We start from the raw sequence: 19070 nt of genomic DNA, 5'->3' as shown, positions 1-19070 counted from the left end.
TTATGTTTTCTTCAGCCAAATTAGGAATTAGGGCAGCATTTACACTGCACTTGAAACCACACTAGTCTTTTTCCTAACTAGCTGCTCTCTGGTATTCAGCTCTGGTCTCAGCATGATAATATAGCACTTGGGCATAAAAATGCAACCTATTAAGCCACCACTTGAGGCCAAGATAGAGAAGACCTCCACAGCCACCATGGATTTCCCCTTAGTGCTTAAGTAGGTGGGCACAAAGGAGACCCAAACACTGCAGAAGACCAGCATGCTGAAGGTGATGAGTTTGGCTTCATTGAAACTGTCAGGCAACTTCCGGGCAAAGAAGGCTACCACGAAGCTGATGAGGGCCAAAAGCCACATGTAGCCCAGCACAACATAAAACATGATTTCTGAGCCTTCGTTGCATTGCACTAAGATCTCATCCAATTGGGAATGCATGTCCAACTCTGGGAAAGGAGGAGAAAGGATCAACCACACAGCACAGATGCTTGTTTGAATAAGTGAGCAAAACACAATGACTGAGACAGACAGTCTTTTCCCTACCCACCACCTCATGCGGTTTCCTGGCTTTGTGGCTATGAAGGCCAGAACCACAGTGATGGTTTTGGCTAACACACAAGATACTGCGATGGAGAAGACAACTCCAAAAACTGCTTGCCGGAGGAGACATGTGACTATCCCTGGGCATCCGAGGAAGAAGAAAGAACAGAGAAAACACAGCAGAAGTGAGAAAAGCAAAGTGCAGGTGATATCCCAATTGTTGGCTTTGACAATGGGAGTATTTTGGTGGCAGATAAATGTCCCCATCACAACAATTGTGATTACAGCAAAAGAAACAGCAAAGCTAGTCAGGATTTCTCCCAGGAATTCTTCGTAGGATAAGTAGGCAATAATTTTGGGAATACATTGATGGTTCTTCTCATTTGGATATTGTTCTTCTGGGCACCTCTCACATTGCTTGGAATCTAAAAACCATAAATACACATTGAATTGATATTAGGTTTTAACAATTATTCCTTGCTGAAACAGTTTTTGGAATCTTCACACATAAAAGTATGGTTGTATTCTGAGCAAGTTTCCATATTACCACTTGACTCTGATAAGTAGAATTGGCTTCATATAAAGAAAATAAACCTCTTTCAAAAATTGTGCCTTAGGAAAATCTTTTTAAAAGTTTATTTAATATGCCATGTTTCTTGAAGAAGAGATTACACACCTAAATAAAGAAAAGCTTCTATTTAAAAAAAGGAAGAAAGAAAACAAGGCAGGTGAGAGATCCCAATCAATCTATTCTTGTGTTTAAAATTATATTAAAAAACCCAAACTTGATTAGAGAATAATGTATTTTTAAAGAGATATTACCGTAGATCTCTTTTTCTTACCAACCATGGTGGAAATGCTTCCCTCTGAACATTGGACACAGTCATAGCAGCAAACCTGTTTCCCCTCCTTAATTAATTTCCGGTACCCAGGATAGCAACTTTCTACACAGGTGGCAGAAGGTGGTGTCTAATGGGAAAGGGAAGAATAAATAATTAAGAAGAATTATAATCTGGCTTTTACTCAATCAGTCAGCAGTCATTCTCTGTAAATAAATCCTAAAGCAGTCATTTTCTTGTAAGTTCTTTAATGCAAAATTTTGAATTCCTAGAACTTATTGCTAGATTCAGTCAGAATAGAGGTAAAAATCTGAACAGTGTTCTAACTGCTATTGAAAATTTGGATAAAAATCCCTTCACAATCCTTACATCACACATAAGAGAATTTGAAATGTCCTGAAGAGGGTCATGGAAGAATCTCTCACAATCTCTCTCGATTATGGTGCCTCAGGGCTCGGTCCTGTCCCCCCTCCTTTTTAACATCTATATGAAACCGCTGGGTGAGATCATTCAGCAACACGGGGTGAGGTATTATCAGTATGCGGATGATACCCAATTGTATATCTTCACCCCGTGTCCTTTCAGTGAAGCAGTTGAAGTGATGTGCCGGTGCCTGGAAGATGTGAGGGTCTGGATGGGGGTGAACAGGTTTAGACTCAACTCTGACAAGACCGAGTGGCTCGGGTCTTGCCCCCCAAGGGTCATCCTGATGGTCCATCAATGGTCCTGGGGGGGGGGGTAAACATACCTCCCTCAGTGCAAGCATGCAACTTGGGTGTCCTCCTGGACTCACAGCTAAATTTGGAATAACATCTATCGGCTGTGGCCAGGAGGACCTTTGCCCAGGTTCGCCTGGTGCACCAGGCCTTATTTGGACCGGGAGGCTCTACTCACGGTTACTCATGCCCTTGTCACCTCAAGATTGATTTACTGTAATGTGCTCTACATGGGACTACCCTGAAGAACATTCAGAGGCTGCAGTTGGTTCAGAATGCAGCCTCGAGAGCGATTGTCAGTGCACCAAGGTACACCCACGTGTCACCTATCCTCGGCGAGCTGCACTGGCTTCCTGTGGGCCTCCGGATGCAATTCAAGGTGTTGGTTATCACCTTTAAAGCCCTTCATGGCTTAGGACCAGGTTACTTACAGGATCGCATACTGCCGCATATTTCCCAGAGACTGGTGAGGTCCAACAGATTGGGCCTCCTTTAGGTCCCGTCGACCAGACAATGTCGGCTGGCAGGCCCTCGGGGAAGGGCTTTTTCTGTGGTGGCTCCGAAGTGGTGGAATAAACTTCCCCCCGAGATTCGAATTACTCCCACCTTGCCGGCCTTCAAGAAAGCAATTAAAAGTCTCCTGTTCTGGCAGGCTTGTGGTTGATGTCCCAGGGGGGGATGGGACACGATTGGGACATGCTGTATGAATGCACTCATTTTTACTGTTATATTTATTGTTTTAATTTTGTACGCCACCCTAAGTCCCTAGGGATTGGCTGGCATATAATTTTTATTAATAAATAAATAAATAAATAATAAACTTAATGAGCAGTCTTAATTTGACAAATAATAAGAAATAAACTTATAGGAGAAATGTTGAATTTCTAAGAATTTTGATTGGTAATGACATCCATATTTAGTCTTCCTCACTTCCTTGAGCTGATGGCAAATATATTCCTTCGTAGCATTTGTTGTCCTTTTTCAATTATCTCTGTGTTGCATTGCCATTGGAGAATGGTGTCCTGCTTCTCCATGTATAATAAATGTAGTCACAAATGAAGGCCAATATGTGTGTCCCAGGATAATATTGCAGGATCCAATCTGGGTCGGTCTCTGGGACCCGAGGTTGTATTCCAAGCTTTTGGACTTGTGTTGGAGCCCATCTTCTAGGAATTTCTCTCTAACACAGTATGTGCTGTTCTGTGTGTGGTATTTATAGTGCCTGTGGTAAGTGGCTTTTTAGATGTTGATGGCTGGCTTTTAAGTCATTAACTTGTGCTGCCCAGCCCTCACCTTTTAAGTACTAGGCTAAATGTAAATCATCACTCCTAATGACTGACCAGGGCACCAGGCTTCAATCACTTCCCTGGCTGTTTTTGTGTCTGCTTGTCCAACAATCTTAAAAGTTGAAAATTGAATGCAGTGTGAGGCTACCAATGAGTTCGGGGCTCCTCATCTGATGAATGTCAGGAATTCATGCAGGAGAAACAGTCCTGCATGAACTAGAACATCATGTATTTCATAATTACATATCTAAATTCTGGTGCCGCTATGTGGATGAGATTTTTGTCATCATCAAGAGAAATGCACTTAAAGATTTTTGTGCCATTCTGAACTCCATCTTCCCCAACATACAGTTCACAATGGAGGAAGAAACAGCTAGGCAATTACCATTTGAAAACACAGAAGATGGAAGCCTAGAAACCACAGCTAAATGTCTATGGAGATTCTCAGTCATGCAGGTCATTATTATCGCAAATACTTTTTTATGAGACAATAGGACTCTGTTGTTTTTCTTTGAAGACCTTTTGCTTCTCATCCAAGAAAAAGCAATAGTTGCTTGCATAGCTTTATGGGCGGGATTTCTAACTTTTTATTGGGGAATTGTCATGTATGTATCCAGACTTGGTTTCACTCTTGACCATGCTGATACTTTGGAACTAATAAACATGTTCTCTAAGGAAGTTTCAAGCCTTGGAGTTCTGCTTTATTTGTCTCTGTCTGTCGGGACCATGACAGAATCATTACAGAAACAGTCCTGGGTGAGCTAGAACACCATTCATTTCAGAACTACACACCTAAATTCTGGTGCTGCTACGTGGATGAGGTATTTGTCATCATCAAGAGAAATACACTTACAGATTTTCATACCATACTGAACTCCATCCTCCCTAATATACAGTTCACAATGAAGGAAAAACAACTAGGCATTTGCGATTTTTTGATGTACTTGTAAACACAGAAGATGGAAGCCTAGAAACTAGAGTTAAATGTTTATGGAGATTCTCAGTTATCCAGGTCATGGTTATCCCAAATATGCTTTTATACAAGGCAACTGGACTTTGCCATTTTTCTTTGAAGACGTTTCAATTCTCATCCAAGAAGCTTCTTCAGCTCTCGGATGAGAAGTGAAATGTCTTCAAAGAAAAACAAGAAACTCCAGTTGTTGCATGAAAAAGAAACTTTGGGATACCTAGAAACCACAGTTTATCACAAGGCCACCAATGTTCCACAATTCTGAATTTCAACAGCAACCATCCACTGTCACACAAAAAGAGTTGCATCACAACACTATATGGCAAGGTGAAAAGTCACCGGAATACCCAGCAAGACAAACAGCTGGAGAGCAGATACCTACAATTCAAGCAGAATGGGTGCCCACAATCATTTGTCGTAAGATGTCTGTGGAACACGGTGGGGAGAGAAGGGAAGTTATAAGACCAACCACATGTAACAGCCTGACATATATCCAAAGCATTTCACAAGCAGTAGAATGCAGCTTCTGAGATGTACAAGGGGGCATTCCCACTGCAGATGCTACCATACGAGAACAAATTATCCAAATCAGGAAAGTAAATGCAGGTGTGGTGAGCGCAAGACTTGGGGTGATGGTCAGCTTTGGTAGATGTCCAATTAATCTCTCCTATTCTGTGATGAGCAATAAAATAGGATAGCACATTAGTCCAATCTTGCCTGTATTTCAAAATGCATAGTATCAGTGCCTGCTGAAAAGCTATTCACTTCTGTAAAGCAGTAAATTTACTATACTTTTTCAAAGCACATCACTTGAAAAAACCACTATATCAAAATGGCCAGCCGCTGTCCCCAGATTTTTGAATTGGTTATGGGAAGGAAAAATTGTGAGTGGCAAGAGAAACATGCCTTACAAAACTCCAGGGAGATGGGATGTGTAGGTTAGGCTGAAGTGGTAAATAGATGTGCTGACCTTTTTCATGCTTTGGTTCTGAAACTGATTCAACCATCAACTAAACAGTCAGATAAACCCATTAGTGGGAAAGTCCTCTGGACCCAGATGGTCCATAACCCCAGCCAGCAAAGCTCTCTTTCCCCACAATCTGAAAGTATAATGTAGAATTGAGAATTGTTTCATTTTTCCAGGATACAAAATTGTTCTAATATCATTAGATTTCAAATGACCTTGGAACCACTGTGAGTTTACTTGTTTAAAATTCCAGAAATTGAGAAAATATCACCATTTTAGTTGGTTTTTTATAATCCACCTTCTTAAATTTGGGATTCCATACAATGGCAGTTGTATTAATGGTGAGATCTTCCTTCTGAGAACTCTGAGGTTCAATATGTCCAACTTGGACCTTCTGAAAGGATCGATTGGGGAAAGTAATCAAGTTGATGATATCGTATGCTGCTGCCAGGTTTCCATTCTCATTGAAAGCTATTTCTTCCCCAGCACTATTGTTGAAATGGAGGTTTTTCAGAAATAAACGAAGCTAAAAGATAAGAGAGATAAAGGAGAAATTAATGCTGATAGTAGGCAATAGAATTTACAGTACTATGCTGTGATTTACCAAATGGTGCTGAGCTTGATTTTTAATGAACTTCCTAACATTTTAGTTAATATTTTTTTATGTTCAAATGCATAATTCTACTTTGCAGGAATATGTTCATATTTTTTAAGTTTAAGTAATTAATATAGATTTTGTCAGATAGATTGCTCTTCCAAATTTTGCATTTCATGAGAGACAAAAATTATTGCTAAGAAATATAATAGAAAAAAAGGAATATTAAAATAATAGAATTGGATATGGTGGAATATTCAAAGAATTTTTAGAAGGAGGGTAAAATTTACCCCACAATTGTTTTTATTAGGTATTGTTACAGATTGTGATACTAAAGATATCACATTTATGTTAAATTTAATCACAGCTGCAAGGTTGTTAGTAGCACAATGTTGGAAGAAGGAATCTCTGCCTACCTTGCAAGAGTGGCTTTTTAAAGTTTCTTATCTTGCGGAAATGGCAAAGATTTCGGCTTTCCTGAAGGATCAATCTCAAGAGAAGTATGTTGTGGTATGGAGGAAATGGATAGATTTTATACAACACAAGATGGATATTAAAAAATATTATTTAGCTTTTTAATAACTTATATTGAAAAGCCAATTTTCTTGAAAAGCCAAATATTTTTTTATTATTATTATTATTTTCTTCTTTCCTCTTTTCTATTTCTCTTTTTTATATATATATATATATATATATTATCTTTAATTATTTTATAACTTGTTTAAGTAATGTATTTAGATTTGTTTATAGTTTTATCTCTTATATTGAAAAGTTAATTTCTTTTTCATGTTTTTTATGTATTTCCTTTTTTTTCCTTTTTGGTATTTATGTCTTTTTTTTACATATATATTGTCAATTATTTTGTAATTCGTTTAAGTAATGTATCTAGATTTATTTATATTTTATATTTTTCTTAAGATTTTTTTGAAGAAACTCTAATTAAGCCTATATCCAGCTCTGGGATAGTCGGGGGAGGAAAGGGGAGGGTTGGGGAGGGATGGGGAAAATTGTTTTGTTTTTGTATTGCAAAATTTTAAAAATTTTCAATAAAAAAAAGAATAATAGAATTGGAAAGGATCTTGCAGGTCTTCTACTCCAATCCCCTGTTCAAGTAGGAAGCCCTAGATCATTTCAGACAAATGCCTGTCTTATACCAGAGCTCCCTATTCTTTCCAGGTTGGCAGCCCAGAGGGAAAGGGAAAAGCAGGGAAATGTGCAAGTGCGCATAGGCATGGACAAACAAGCACGTGCATGACAGCGGCACTAGGACCCACACACCTACGGCTGTGCTGTTTCATGCCGTCTGCACGCCTGTGCAAGCAGGCTGCTAGGGCCTGCAAATGGGCTGCTAGTGCCCATGTGCATGCACAAATGGGTGGCTAACACTTGCATGCATGCACAAAAGGCCACTAGCACCTGCGTGACACTGGCAGCAGCCCTAGCGCTCCCACACTCGCCAACCATTCCTGCAGTTTGGTGACTCACAGACCGCAGGCCAGTACCGGGCCACGGACCACAGGTTGGAGACCCCTGCCCTATACCATTTCAGACAAATGGTTGTCTAATATCTTTTTAAAAACCTCCAATGTTGGAGCATCCACAACTTCTGGAAGCAAATCATTTCACTGATTAATTGTTCTAAATGTCAGGAAACGACTCCTTAGTTTTAGGTTGTTTCTCTCCTTGATTAGTTTCCATCCATTACTTCTTATTCTGCCTTCAGATGCTTTGGAGAATAGGTTTGTGGCAGCCCATTATATATGATGGATGTCACCACATTTTGGGAATTCTGTCCCAGAAAACATGATTAAGAAGTTCCATTGTGGGACTGAAAATATCTACACCAAGCATATCTTAGAGAAAGACAAGTATTTTCATCCTATACTACCCCTGTCTCCAACTTTATTCCATTATTATTATTATTATTATTATTATTATTATTATTATTATTATTATTATTGATCATCGCACAGTCAGCCAGATGTTCAAACTGGATTTGGCAATTTGTCTACCGATCGAGTCCTTACCCAGGACCTGGGATAGGCAGATGTGGATGTTTGATGGTATTACAGGTATCGTCGCAGGATGGAAGCAGTTCCTAGTAAGGCCGCCTTTTGCAATTGACTAATAGCGAATTTGTCAATGCCAATGTTGTTCAAGTGGTGCTCCAGTTGTTTTGGGATTGCACCCAAGGCGCCTATGACTATTGGTACTACCCTTGCTTGCTTTTGCCACAGTCTTTCTATTTCTATTTGTAGGTCTTTGTATTTTGTTATCTTCTCCAGTTCTTTCTCTTCTATTCTGCTATCTCCAGGCACTGCCATGTCCACTATCCAGACTTTTTGTCTTTCTTATCAACAATTGTTAAGTCTTGGGTGTTATGTTGCAGGTGCTTGTCTGTTTGAATTCTGAAGTCTGGCAAGAAGATGCCTTTGAATGGCGGGAGGGTCCTGTGATATGCGAGTGTTGGGACACGCTGGAGTGTGCCTTGGACATGTGGCGAAAAGATGAGGCCTTTCCAGACACATGGGATCGATCTGCGTGCGGCCATTGTGATGGTGCATGTGAACAGCGGGAAACTTCGGACTCGGCTCTGTTGACCGGTCTGCCTTTCTGGTGAGGTTCGGGCTGTGGGGAACCATGTGAGCTCACTAGAAGCTTCTTACGTTCCTCGTTTATTAGCCTGAGGCTTTGCATCTCGCTGTCGACTCTTAGGTCTCTTAACTGTTCTTGAATGTCCTTGAGTTGCTGTTCAGAGTCCATCCATTGCACGTAGGCGTCTTCCTTATCTCCTTCCACTGTGTGTGCCCGTTCTGGGGAGAGTTCCTCCTTCTGTTCATGGTAGAGTTTGTATAATCTCTCCCAGCTTCGTTCATGGCGCCTGTGGATGATGTGCCATTTCTCCATCAGATGTGAATGCATGGCTATTATTATTATTAATATGGATGGCTATTATTATTATTATTATTATTATTATTATTATTATTTTTGTTGTTGTTGTTGTTATTATTATTATTATTATTATTATTATTATTATTATTATTATTATTACTATTGTATAGAAATTCCTCCTTCTCTCTACTTTAGTGAATTTTTCTTCTGCTACTCAACCAGAAAGTGCTACAAAAAAGGTAGTCTTTTTCTGGATTTGAGAATTTTGGGAACTGAAGATTGGAAAGGGAGCAGAAAGCCCCTGGGAGAAAAATTACTTCCATATATCTAATGTGATACCTAAAATATAGAACAATACCTAAAAATATAACAATATGGCAACAAGAAATAAGGAATAAGCAATTTCAGAGATTACCACCAAGCGTCTAGACAACTAAAAATTATAAACAGCAATTTTAAATTTTTAGATATGTAATTCTTCTACTCTAGAGGAGTAGCTTAATGAAGAACCTGATAATGTTAATTGTTGTATGCCTACCTGTGAGATGTAAGCGATCAGGAATCAGAACAGTACTACAATTTTATTTCCTGCTATCTATACACGAGACTCTGAACTACTAATGGCCAAGGTGAATTTTGTAAAAATTGAAATTAATATGTTATTATGGCTACATTCCCATTAAAGTAGAAGGCACTATAACTCACTTGCCAAGGTTGGACTTTCAGAAAATTCCACTTCTCTCTATTGCCCGTTCTCTTCTGCCTGGCTCTGGATGAATACATAGCATGGAGACTATGTGCTACAGCATACACAGCATTGTAAATATTGTAGCTCTGGCCAGACATCTCCATTTCAAAGACAGTTCCAGGGAGACTCTGCAGATCCTCTTTCCCAGTGCAATTTCCTTTGCCTGATGCATACATTTTGTACATTGGAAATGAACAGATAAATGCAGCACTCCAGAACACATATAGGAAATATGTTTTAGAATGAAATGGATTTAGGTTCTCAAGGAACCTTTGAAAACCTGGTACCATATTTGTGTGTAGGGCAAAAGACAAACTGCCATTGAAGGACAATGCTGTGAATTTCTGGGACTCAAAGACGGACGTCACATCCCATAGAGCACTTATGATCCAAACCCTCTCCATGGGGAGCCTTCTCTTAATTTCATACCATTCAAGAATTACTCGTAAGGCTTCTATAGATTGCATGTCCCCATAAACAACTATTACATTGGTTTTACTATACATTAAGAAAAGTGCTATGTTAGTTAGATTATTCTTCCGGAATGTACTGAGTTCGTAATTTATCAGTCTTGGAATAAATTGAATAAAAGAAATGCAAATATCTCTCTGAATTAATTTTGGCCTCAGAATTCTGAAAAATCTCTCTCCAGTGGTGTCTTGTGGGATGAGAAGGCCGATCCAATTCCACCCAAAATGTTTCAAGAGCTGAATAATCCCAACATAGTGAAGGTTTTCATTAGGAGTCATCCAGAAGAAAGAAGGAAACTGCATTTTATCACTCAATGCAAGGTCAAAAGAGCCATAACTGAGCTGCAAAGAGTGAATAATAATGATGTACTTTTAGACTAAGTATTGCTTCTGCAGACACATCCAAAAATGGAAGTAAGTACATTTCTTTTGGATACTGTTTTTCCATAGAAAATCTTAATGGGAAAGACAAATACTAAACCTGAGGCTCAACAAATGTTTCCTCAGAGCTTTTGCAACCAGACCATCATTAGCATTCCATTCAACACTTTTTAGACAAAAATCATCTCAGTTTTTGATTGTGCTAACCAGAAATAGAGAGGAGAGAGGAAGAAGTAACAAGAGAGGAGCCTTATTCATTAAGGACCTGACAGTATCCGAGAGTATTCATCTGGCATTTTATATTATAAGGTTAAGATAACTAGTGCTTTACTGATAAATGTATTTAACATTGTTGTGGCATTTATAGAAAGAGAAGAAAGTCAAAGAAGTTGAGGCATACCTAGAAGATGGAGAGACAACATCAGACACACTATTACAGCATCAATTAGCAATGGTTGAGTCCACCAGAAGAGCAAGAACCAGAATTTTGTATCTCTCTCAACACCCGAAGAAGAAGAAGAAGAAGAAGAAGAAGAAGAAGAAGAAGAAGAAGAAGAAGAAGAAGAAGAAGAAGAAGAAGAAGAAGAAGACAGAAACAATCATACCTACACCATTTCTTACAAATAAAATATGATGTTTGTGCTTATTAAGAATTAATTGATACATTACATTTCTCTGGGAAAATAAATAAATAAATAAAACTACCCCAAATCAGCTCCCCAATATTGCAGCTGTTTTTGAGGGGTTCTCTCCACTTTTAACCACCACTCTTTCCTTTCTTGTGCATTTATGTGAGCCCGGATACCTACCTGTGGAATTTTGTAGGCATTTAATATGTTGGCCATCTGTATGGTGTTCTGAGAAGGGAGATCACCAATGACAGCCATGATGTTTTGCTCCTTTCCCCTCCTGTAATTGAGGGGACAACGGCCTTCAACAAAGAAAAGAGTCAAAAGGTTCGCAGAGGCTTTCAGTGCTTGAAAAGCATTGTCATAGACCTTGGAGACCAAGGTGATGTTGGGTAACAAGTTCTCATTCATGTTGATCTCCTGAATGGCAAAACTGAAGGCTAGGATATGCTGTAGGTTTTTAGGCAACGGCCTGCAAGAAGAGTTTCAGTTAGTTCTACAATCTTAGAAAGTGACAAGGATTGGATTTAGATAGACTTCTTTGATAGTGCTTTTCTCTTTGCCTAAAATGATGTATTTGTCTGCTTTAATGAGTATTAGAGAAGTGAAGAATGCACCCATATTCTGAAGCATTGTTTTAAAAAGAATAAAACCCTCATTCTTAAATTTCAGTAGTTAAGATATTCCAGAGGTGGAGGAAAGCATGGAATGAGGAGCTAAGTTGGAATATCTGAATGTCACTTGAGGATCATGTGGGCATCTGTGCATCATACTTTGAGAAGTTTAAAACAGGGTTTTAATGCAATTAAAAGGATTATTTCTTATGTGTAGCATAGCAATGAAATTGGAGGGCAAAAACTGATGAATTGTCCCAACTGTTAAGACAATCCAAATACTCAAAATGTACTGTAACATTTGATCACACTCATATATTTAAAAATGACCCACCTTTCTATGCCTTAAATTACTAAGGAGACATATTGTATGATAAATATAAATCTCAAGCAACCATAATCTATTTAAAATAAAAGTCTTGGTATATATAAGTGTTTGCAAATAAGGAATAAATGATAAAATCCTAATGACATCGTTATATATTATGAGAATCATAGATATATATTTATAAATTTTATTAAAATACCATGTTAGATATTTTTGACAAGGATTCTTTTTCTTTTTGCATACAAAATAAAAAAAATAGAGGAACAAGATTTTTTTTTTATGATCAGATTAATTCTTGTGTAGCAACAGCCACATGAAAAAATAGGAATCTACAAGGCTACATTCAACAGCTATATTCCAGCACCTGACTAAGAGAGATTTATAAATAAGAATCATGCCTAAACCAGTTTTGATTCTTATCTACAGTAGAAAAATTTTAATGTGAATCTCTTGAATTCAATCACATTAAAAAAAACTTGAAAGGTTTCTTTCAAAAGAGTACTTGCTTTCCACGCAAGGATCCTTCTGGGTGTTCCATAAAGTGGAGTAAAGGCAATTCAGGATATACAGTAGACACAAATTCTCCAATGATTATATCATTGGAGAGGTCAGGGAAATTAAGCTTAAAATGTTGTTTGTCACCACACATTGAGTTAAAGGTCTTGCTGAAAGAAGCCTGGAGGATAAGGACAGAGAGGAGAAACACATGGCAAAATATCTGAGTCCTTTTGAATGCCAAAGGTATTTGGCTCCAATCACAGCAGTGCAGGCACATCTTCATCACAGCACTTAGCCTGCAACAATGAAAGAGAGTCTCTGTTGGTTTTATGCATAACTAAGGTTGTAGATTACAATAATTATCATCTGAGTGATTCATAATGCAACCTACTGAGCCTCATGAAGTTGTTGTTAACAGTAAAGTTAAACTTTTAAGTGTTTAAGTGTTCTGTGCTTTCCCCAAAAAAGAAGTTTAATTATTTAATTCTGACAATTATGAGGTAGGCAGATCCCTTTCCCAAAGCTACTCAACTATTTTTGCAGTTGAAGAAATTGTATGGTCCAAACCCATCTCTTGGCTACTCCTCATCAAGCAAGAAAGAAATGATCTTGGATCATAACATATTTGGGGAACCGAGTCTTGCTTTCCCTATCCAAAGAAAGCAATGCTGGTTAAAAGGAGGAAGAGATAAATTCTCCCTTCTCCTCTCACAACTTCCTAATTCATAAAAAATACTTATTTCTTCTGCCCATCGCTTTGCTGAAATGGTCATATTGGAAAAAGAAACTCTGTAGTTTTATTAGAAAACTCTTCTAATAAAAGGGCAATTGGATGAACTGTGGAGAATGGAGACCACTTTTTAGGCACCTGCTACTTAACTCATTAAAATTGGGTATAGATATATGTCATCTCTCAGAATAGTATTATTCTGTTCTAAAAGCTCCTTCATCTCTTTCTTCATTTCTTCCTTGCTTTCAGATTTATTCTGTTCCAAAAGTTGCTTCATTTCCTCCCTAAACTGTGACACAGCATTTACCATTATTTCTTTAATGTCTTGTGCTGATGTGCCAGATGGGGGAGGTGAAGGTGGAGTAGTTTTAGGTTGCTGCACTGAGGGTATTATTTTAAGTTGTTGTTGCACAGTAGAAGTAGCAGGAGAAGAAGTTACCTTAGGAGCTGTAGTAGCTGGTTGTCGTTTTGAAGCCATTTTAATTTATCTTTCTTTCTTCATAAAAATACCAATAGAAAGTAAAAAATCCAAAAAATTAAAAATAAGGTAAAATAGGATAAAATAGAATCAATTTAAAAGCTCCCAAAAAATAAAAAAAAACTTAGAAAAGAAAGCAGTATTGAGCAACAGTTCAGCCAGTCCGTCTTTCAAAGGAAAAAAAAACTTTCAAAACGCCATTTTACTTTCACTCTCACTTTTCCGCCCGAGAGAAAAAAGAGAAAGCTCAAAAAAAAAAAAAAAAATCAGCACATACTAAATAAACTAAAAAAAATAAAATAAAACTAAACTATAAATAAAATCCTTTAAACAGTTCTGTCCGGTTTAAGATTACTCACGGTTACTTTAAATACGGAGATGGTAGCGGCGTTTCGCTTTGTTTCCGAAGAAACAAAGACAGCTGAGAGGCGGAGAAGGCAATGAACTCCGAGGGAGCACTCTTTCTACCCCCCTAAAATAAAAATCCAGGGAAGGTTAAGAGGTTCTACCTCTATTCATGCGATCTCTACCCCTTCCCTTCGCCCGGGAAGGGGATTGCGAGCCGCGGGCCAGCTGATGAACGCTGTGCTCCGCGGATCTGACACCGTCTCAGGAGGACGGCTACAAAGTAGCCGCCATCTCCACCGCCTTAACCACCGGAAGTCATACTTTTAGCTCTTAAACAATTGAAATTGGGCAAAGCGCCGGGTACGGATGGGTTGACATCTACTTATTATAAAACTTTAGTAGAAGAGATGACTCAACCGTTGTGTGAATTGTTTAATAACTTATTACAGGGGTTAGAGATCCCTCCATCTTGGCGTAATGCATTTATATCATTGATTCCAAAAGACAATCAAGATCTTACATTGCCTAAAAATTATAGGCCTATATCTCTTTTAAATGTGGATTATAAAATTTTTGCAAAAATTTTAGCCAACAGGTTTATGGGGATTTTGCAGCAGCTTATACATAAGGATCAATCGGGTTTTATAACTGGAAGGTATATGAAAAATAATGTTAGACAAATCATTAACTTATTAGAGTATTTAGAAAAGAATAACCAAGTCTCTGCAGGCCTGATATTTTTGGATGCTGAAAAAGCCTTTGACCAAGTGAATTGGCAGTTTATGTTATGTTTAATTAAGGAGATGAATTTTGGACAAAATATATTACAAGTATTATCTAATATATATCAAAAACAGACTGCTCAACTTATTGTAAATGGGGGTTTGTCAGAGGCTTTTGTAATAGAAAAAGGTACAAGACAGGGATGCCCGTTATCTCCGTTATTGTTCGTTTTAACATTGGAAATTTTGTTGATTAAAATTCGGGAGTCTCAAGAAATAAAAGGAATAGAAATTAATAAAAAAGAATATAAATTAAGAGCCTTTGCAGATGACTTGGTTGTTACTTTGTCTCAACCTACTTGTTCGGTGGTAAAATTATTACAATTGATTCAACAATATGGACGTGTTTCCGGTTTTAAAATTAATAATAATAAGACTAAAATATTAGCTAAAAATATGACTAATGGTGATAAACAGGTTCTAGTTAACTTAACAGACTTTGAAATTGTTGATAAAGTAAAATATTTGGGGGTTACATTATCTGCTTCCAATGCAAAACTGTATAAAAATAATTATGAAAAGCTGTGGACGGAGGTACAGAAGGATTTAAAAAATTGGAACAATTTACAGTTATCCCTTATGGGTAGAATTGCAGTTATTAAAATGAATGTCCTGCCAAAGTTTATTTTTTTGTTTCAAATGTTACCTATTCTAAAGAATGAACGTAATTTAGATGAATGGCAAAAAGGTATTAATAAATTTGTTTGGACAGGGAAAAAACCAAGGGTGAAACTTAAAATAATGCAAGATTTTCGTGAGAGAGGTGGACTCAAGGTACCAAATATGAAATTGTATTATGATGCTGTAGTATTAACATTGATCAGCGATTGGGTGAATTTAACAAATATAGAAATACTTCATTTGGAAGGTTGGGACTTACTTTTTGGATGGCATGCCTATTTAATATTTAATAAAAAAGTGGATTGGGTTTTTAAGTCTCATATTATAAGAATCTCTTTGCTTAGAGTGTGGAGGAAGTATTATAAATGTGATTTCAAAATACCATTATGGGCTATACCTCGGCATGCCATAGAAGGCATAAGGAAAGGGGTTAATATGGATATGGTCTCTTATGCACAGTTACTTAGATGGGATGGCCAAGACTGGCAGTTAAAATCTTTGGAAGAATTAACACATGAAAATTTAATTTATTCATGGTTCCAATACAGACAAATAGTGGACAGATGGAAGATGGATTGTAAAATGGGCTGGCTCAGAGAAGATGAAATTCTTCTAAAACAAGTAAGAGATCAAAGGCCAACCCATATTAAGAGAGTTTATGGGGTTTTAGTGGAATTGGATTCAGAACCTGAATTAGTTAAAGATTGTATGATTAAATGGGCACAGAATATTGGTGAAACGATTTCAATGGATACTTGGGAACTTATTTGGATAAGAAATGTTAAATTCACACAAGCGCAAAATTTAAGAGAGAATTTTTATAAGATGTTTTATAGATGGCACCTTGATCCAAAGAAAATGTCCATTATGTACCCTAATCTACAGCCGAAATGCTGGAGATGTGGACATTTGGATGCTACTTATTACCATACCTGGTGGACGTGTAAGCATATAAAAGCTTTTTGGATTAAGATATGGTGGAATATTCAAAGAATTTTTAAAAGGAGGGTAAAATTTACTCCGCAATTATTTTTATTAGGTATTGTTATTGATTGTGATGCTAAGGAGGTTATATTGATGTTAAATTTGATTACAGCCGCCAGGCTGTTAATAGGACAATATTGGAAGAAGGAATCCTTGCCTACTTTACAAGAGTGGTTTTATAAAGTTTCGTATTTGGCAGAAATGGCAAAGATTTCGGCTTTTTTAAAGGAGCAATCTCAAGAGAAATTCTTTGCGGTATGGGAAAAATGGATAAATTTTATACAACATAATTTGGATATGGAAAAATATTATTTAGCTTTTCTATAACTTGTAATGATTGTTTTTTCTTTCTTTCTTTCTTCTTCTTCTCTTTTTTTTTATATACGCTTTACGTATTATTATTCATACATTTTTTTATATATGTTTTATTTTTCGTCTACCTTTTTCTTTTTTCTTTCTCTCTCTCTTTTCTTTTTCCTTTTTTTTCTTTCTTAGTATATATTATTTACTTTAAAGCTTATGTTACGCATATTATTATTATATATATTATTATTATGACTTTTACTATTATTATTAATTATCTTATAAATTGTAAACGTTATTTTTAAAATTTGTTAAATAATCCTATATTCAGTTCTGGGAAGTCGGGGGGGAGGGGGGGTGGTTTGGGAGGGGGGGTGGATGTTTATCTGTAAAATTTCTGAAAAATTTCAATAAAAAAAAAAAATTGGGTATGGATGTTCCCTCCCCCTGGACTCCTGGGCAACTTCCTGTCACCATTTTTTTTCCTTTTCATTGTTGAAAGAGACAGATAGAGCTGCTGAATACTGCTCTATCATGGTGGCTGAATAGTTGTCTGGAAGGCTTTGATCTTGATGCACTTTGAAAGAGGTGGTGAGTTTTGAGAGAGGGATCTCCTGCATCATTGCCTGAAGCAGTGGAAAAGAAGAGGCTTGGTCATCTATCAAAACTCATCATCCTCTGTGAAGGATGAGGAACGGCAATTCTTCTTTCAGCTTGAAATTAGGTTCACTATGACTAAACCATATTTCTATAGGTCCATAAGGTTGGTCTTATAGTCATTGCTTTTCAAAAAAAAAAAAAAAACTTCTTAAAATGGCAACCAAAGAAGTATATTAGGTAGGCAAACTCTTACATTGCTTTAATTGAAAAAAGAAACCAAGAAATTTCAGTGGCTTTAAAAATGGCATATACATAGTAAATCATGCATTAAATATAATAGAAATAATAACATTAAAATAAACTAGCATAATTTTATCACTCAAAAGCTTAGTGACCATGCAGATATAGTTGTATAATTTTGGGGGTAGCAGCAAAGTGATAGTTTGACCACTCCTTTCTCTTAGGAATTAGTTTCCATGAATGAATGAATGAAGTAAAGTATATGGTGGTACCTTGGTACTCACCTGCTTTCGAACTCATCAAATTTGGTAGTCAATACATTTCAACATGAAAAATGAACATTTTGTGCTGGTATTCATTGTTTGTTTGATGCACAAGCTTGAACTTCTTGGCATTGGCTGCCATTATTCCTTATGAGAAAAAAAAATTTTGGTACTCATCGTTTTGAGTCCTCAAAACGATGGTACTCACAAGTAAATTGGTCAATTCATTAAAACCAAAATAATTTAGAAAACCAAAAGAGAACTAAAACAGAAGCATACATGATGTAACAACAGAGATAAACGAGTAAACACAACCAGCATTTGAAACTGCAAAGAAAAGCAAGTGAATGTTTTTAGAAGAATGTTGAGAGAATGGAGATACCTTGTAAAATATTTAAAGTGAATTAGAAATTGAGAGTCCAGATGCACCAATGAGATGCTGATTTAAAATTGATGCTAAATTTAACACCATGGGGAAAGTGGATAATTTAATCCAGGACTTTTCAACCAGTGACATGGGTACCACCTGTCATAAATTGGCACCTGGCAGGTGGTACACAACCATCCTATAGAAGTGGTAGCGGGGGAGGGAAATGAGCTGAATCGGTGGATGCACCGCACAAGCCTAAGGGAGAGATGGCTGGAGATGCAGAGCTGTCAGGGCTCAGCGGAAGCGCCAGGATCAGTGCCGCTTTCCAACTGATTGACACTTCTTTGGGGCTGTCAGGGCTCAGTGGAAGCAACAGGATCAGCGTCAGGCTCCAGCTGGAGCTCAGCGCTGATCCTGGTGCTTCTACTGACCCCTGAAGAAGCACCAATCAGTTGGAAAGCAGCACTGATGCTGGCACTTCTGCTGAGCCCAGAAGAAGCACCAATCAGCTGGAATGTTGCAGCATCTCCAGGGTCGTATGATTTACATTCAGATGCTTGGCAACTGATTCATATTTATGATGGTCACAGTGTCCCAGCAGAGGGGGCAGGGAAATAAAAACCAAACACCCCACCCCACCCCCACTGCCAATCCTCAACAGAAATGCTCCCAACAATGAAAACCTCAGATAGGAGGAAGAGCACCACCGGGCGGGCAAGTAGGTGTCTTGCTCGGCTGTGGCTTGGGGGGCACTTTTTCAGTGCCATTGTAACTTTGAACAGTCACTAAGTGAACTGTTGTAAGTCAAGGACTACCTGCACTTTATCACTTTTTTCTTTCTTTTTTTTTTTTTTGGTCATCAAGTTTTTGACACCTTGCTA

At 37.6% G+C, this 19070-nt stretch overlaps 1 protein-coding gene across 1 annotated transcript; it reads right to left on the bottom strand.

Moving 5' to 3' along the window:
- Nucleotides 1–39: 39 nt before the first annotated feature.
- Nucleotides 40–11288, bottom strand: LOC120296651 (vomeronasal type-2 receptor 26-like). The gene is made up of 4 exons (XM_039318499.1): nucleotides 11211–11288; nucleotides 5614–5841; nucleotides 1380–1506; nucleotides 40–962 (listed from the first exon to the last, which is right to left on the bottom strand). The coding sequence occupies exons 1-4, from the start codon at nucleotides 11286–11288 to the stop codon at nucleotides 40–42; spliced, it is 1356 nt and encodes a 451-aa protein (XP_039174433.1).
- Nucleotides 11289–19070: the final 7782 nt, after the last annotated feature.

The sequence above is a fragment of the Crotalus tigris genome, unplaced genomic scaffold, assembly GCF_016545835.1.
Source record: "Crotalus tigris isolate CLP2741 ecotype Arizona unplaced genomic scaffold, ASM1654583v1 scf7180000021434.168247, whole genome shotgun sequence".
Lineage (NCBI taxonomy): Eukaryota > Metazoa > Chordata > Lepidosauria > Squamata > Viperidae > Crotalus > Crotalus tigris.
Note: the sequence above shows the minus strand (reverse complement) of the source record. Positions and strands in the feature narration are given on the sequence as shown.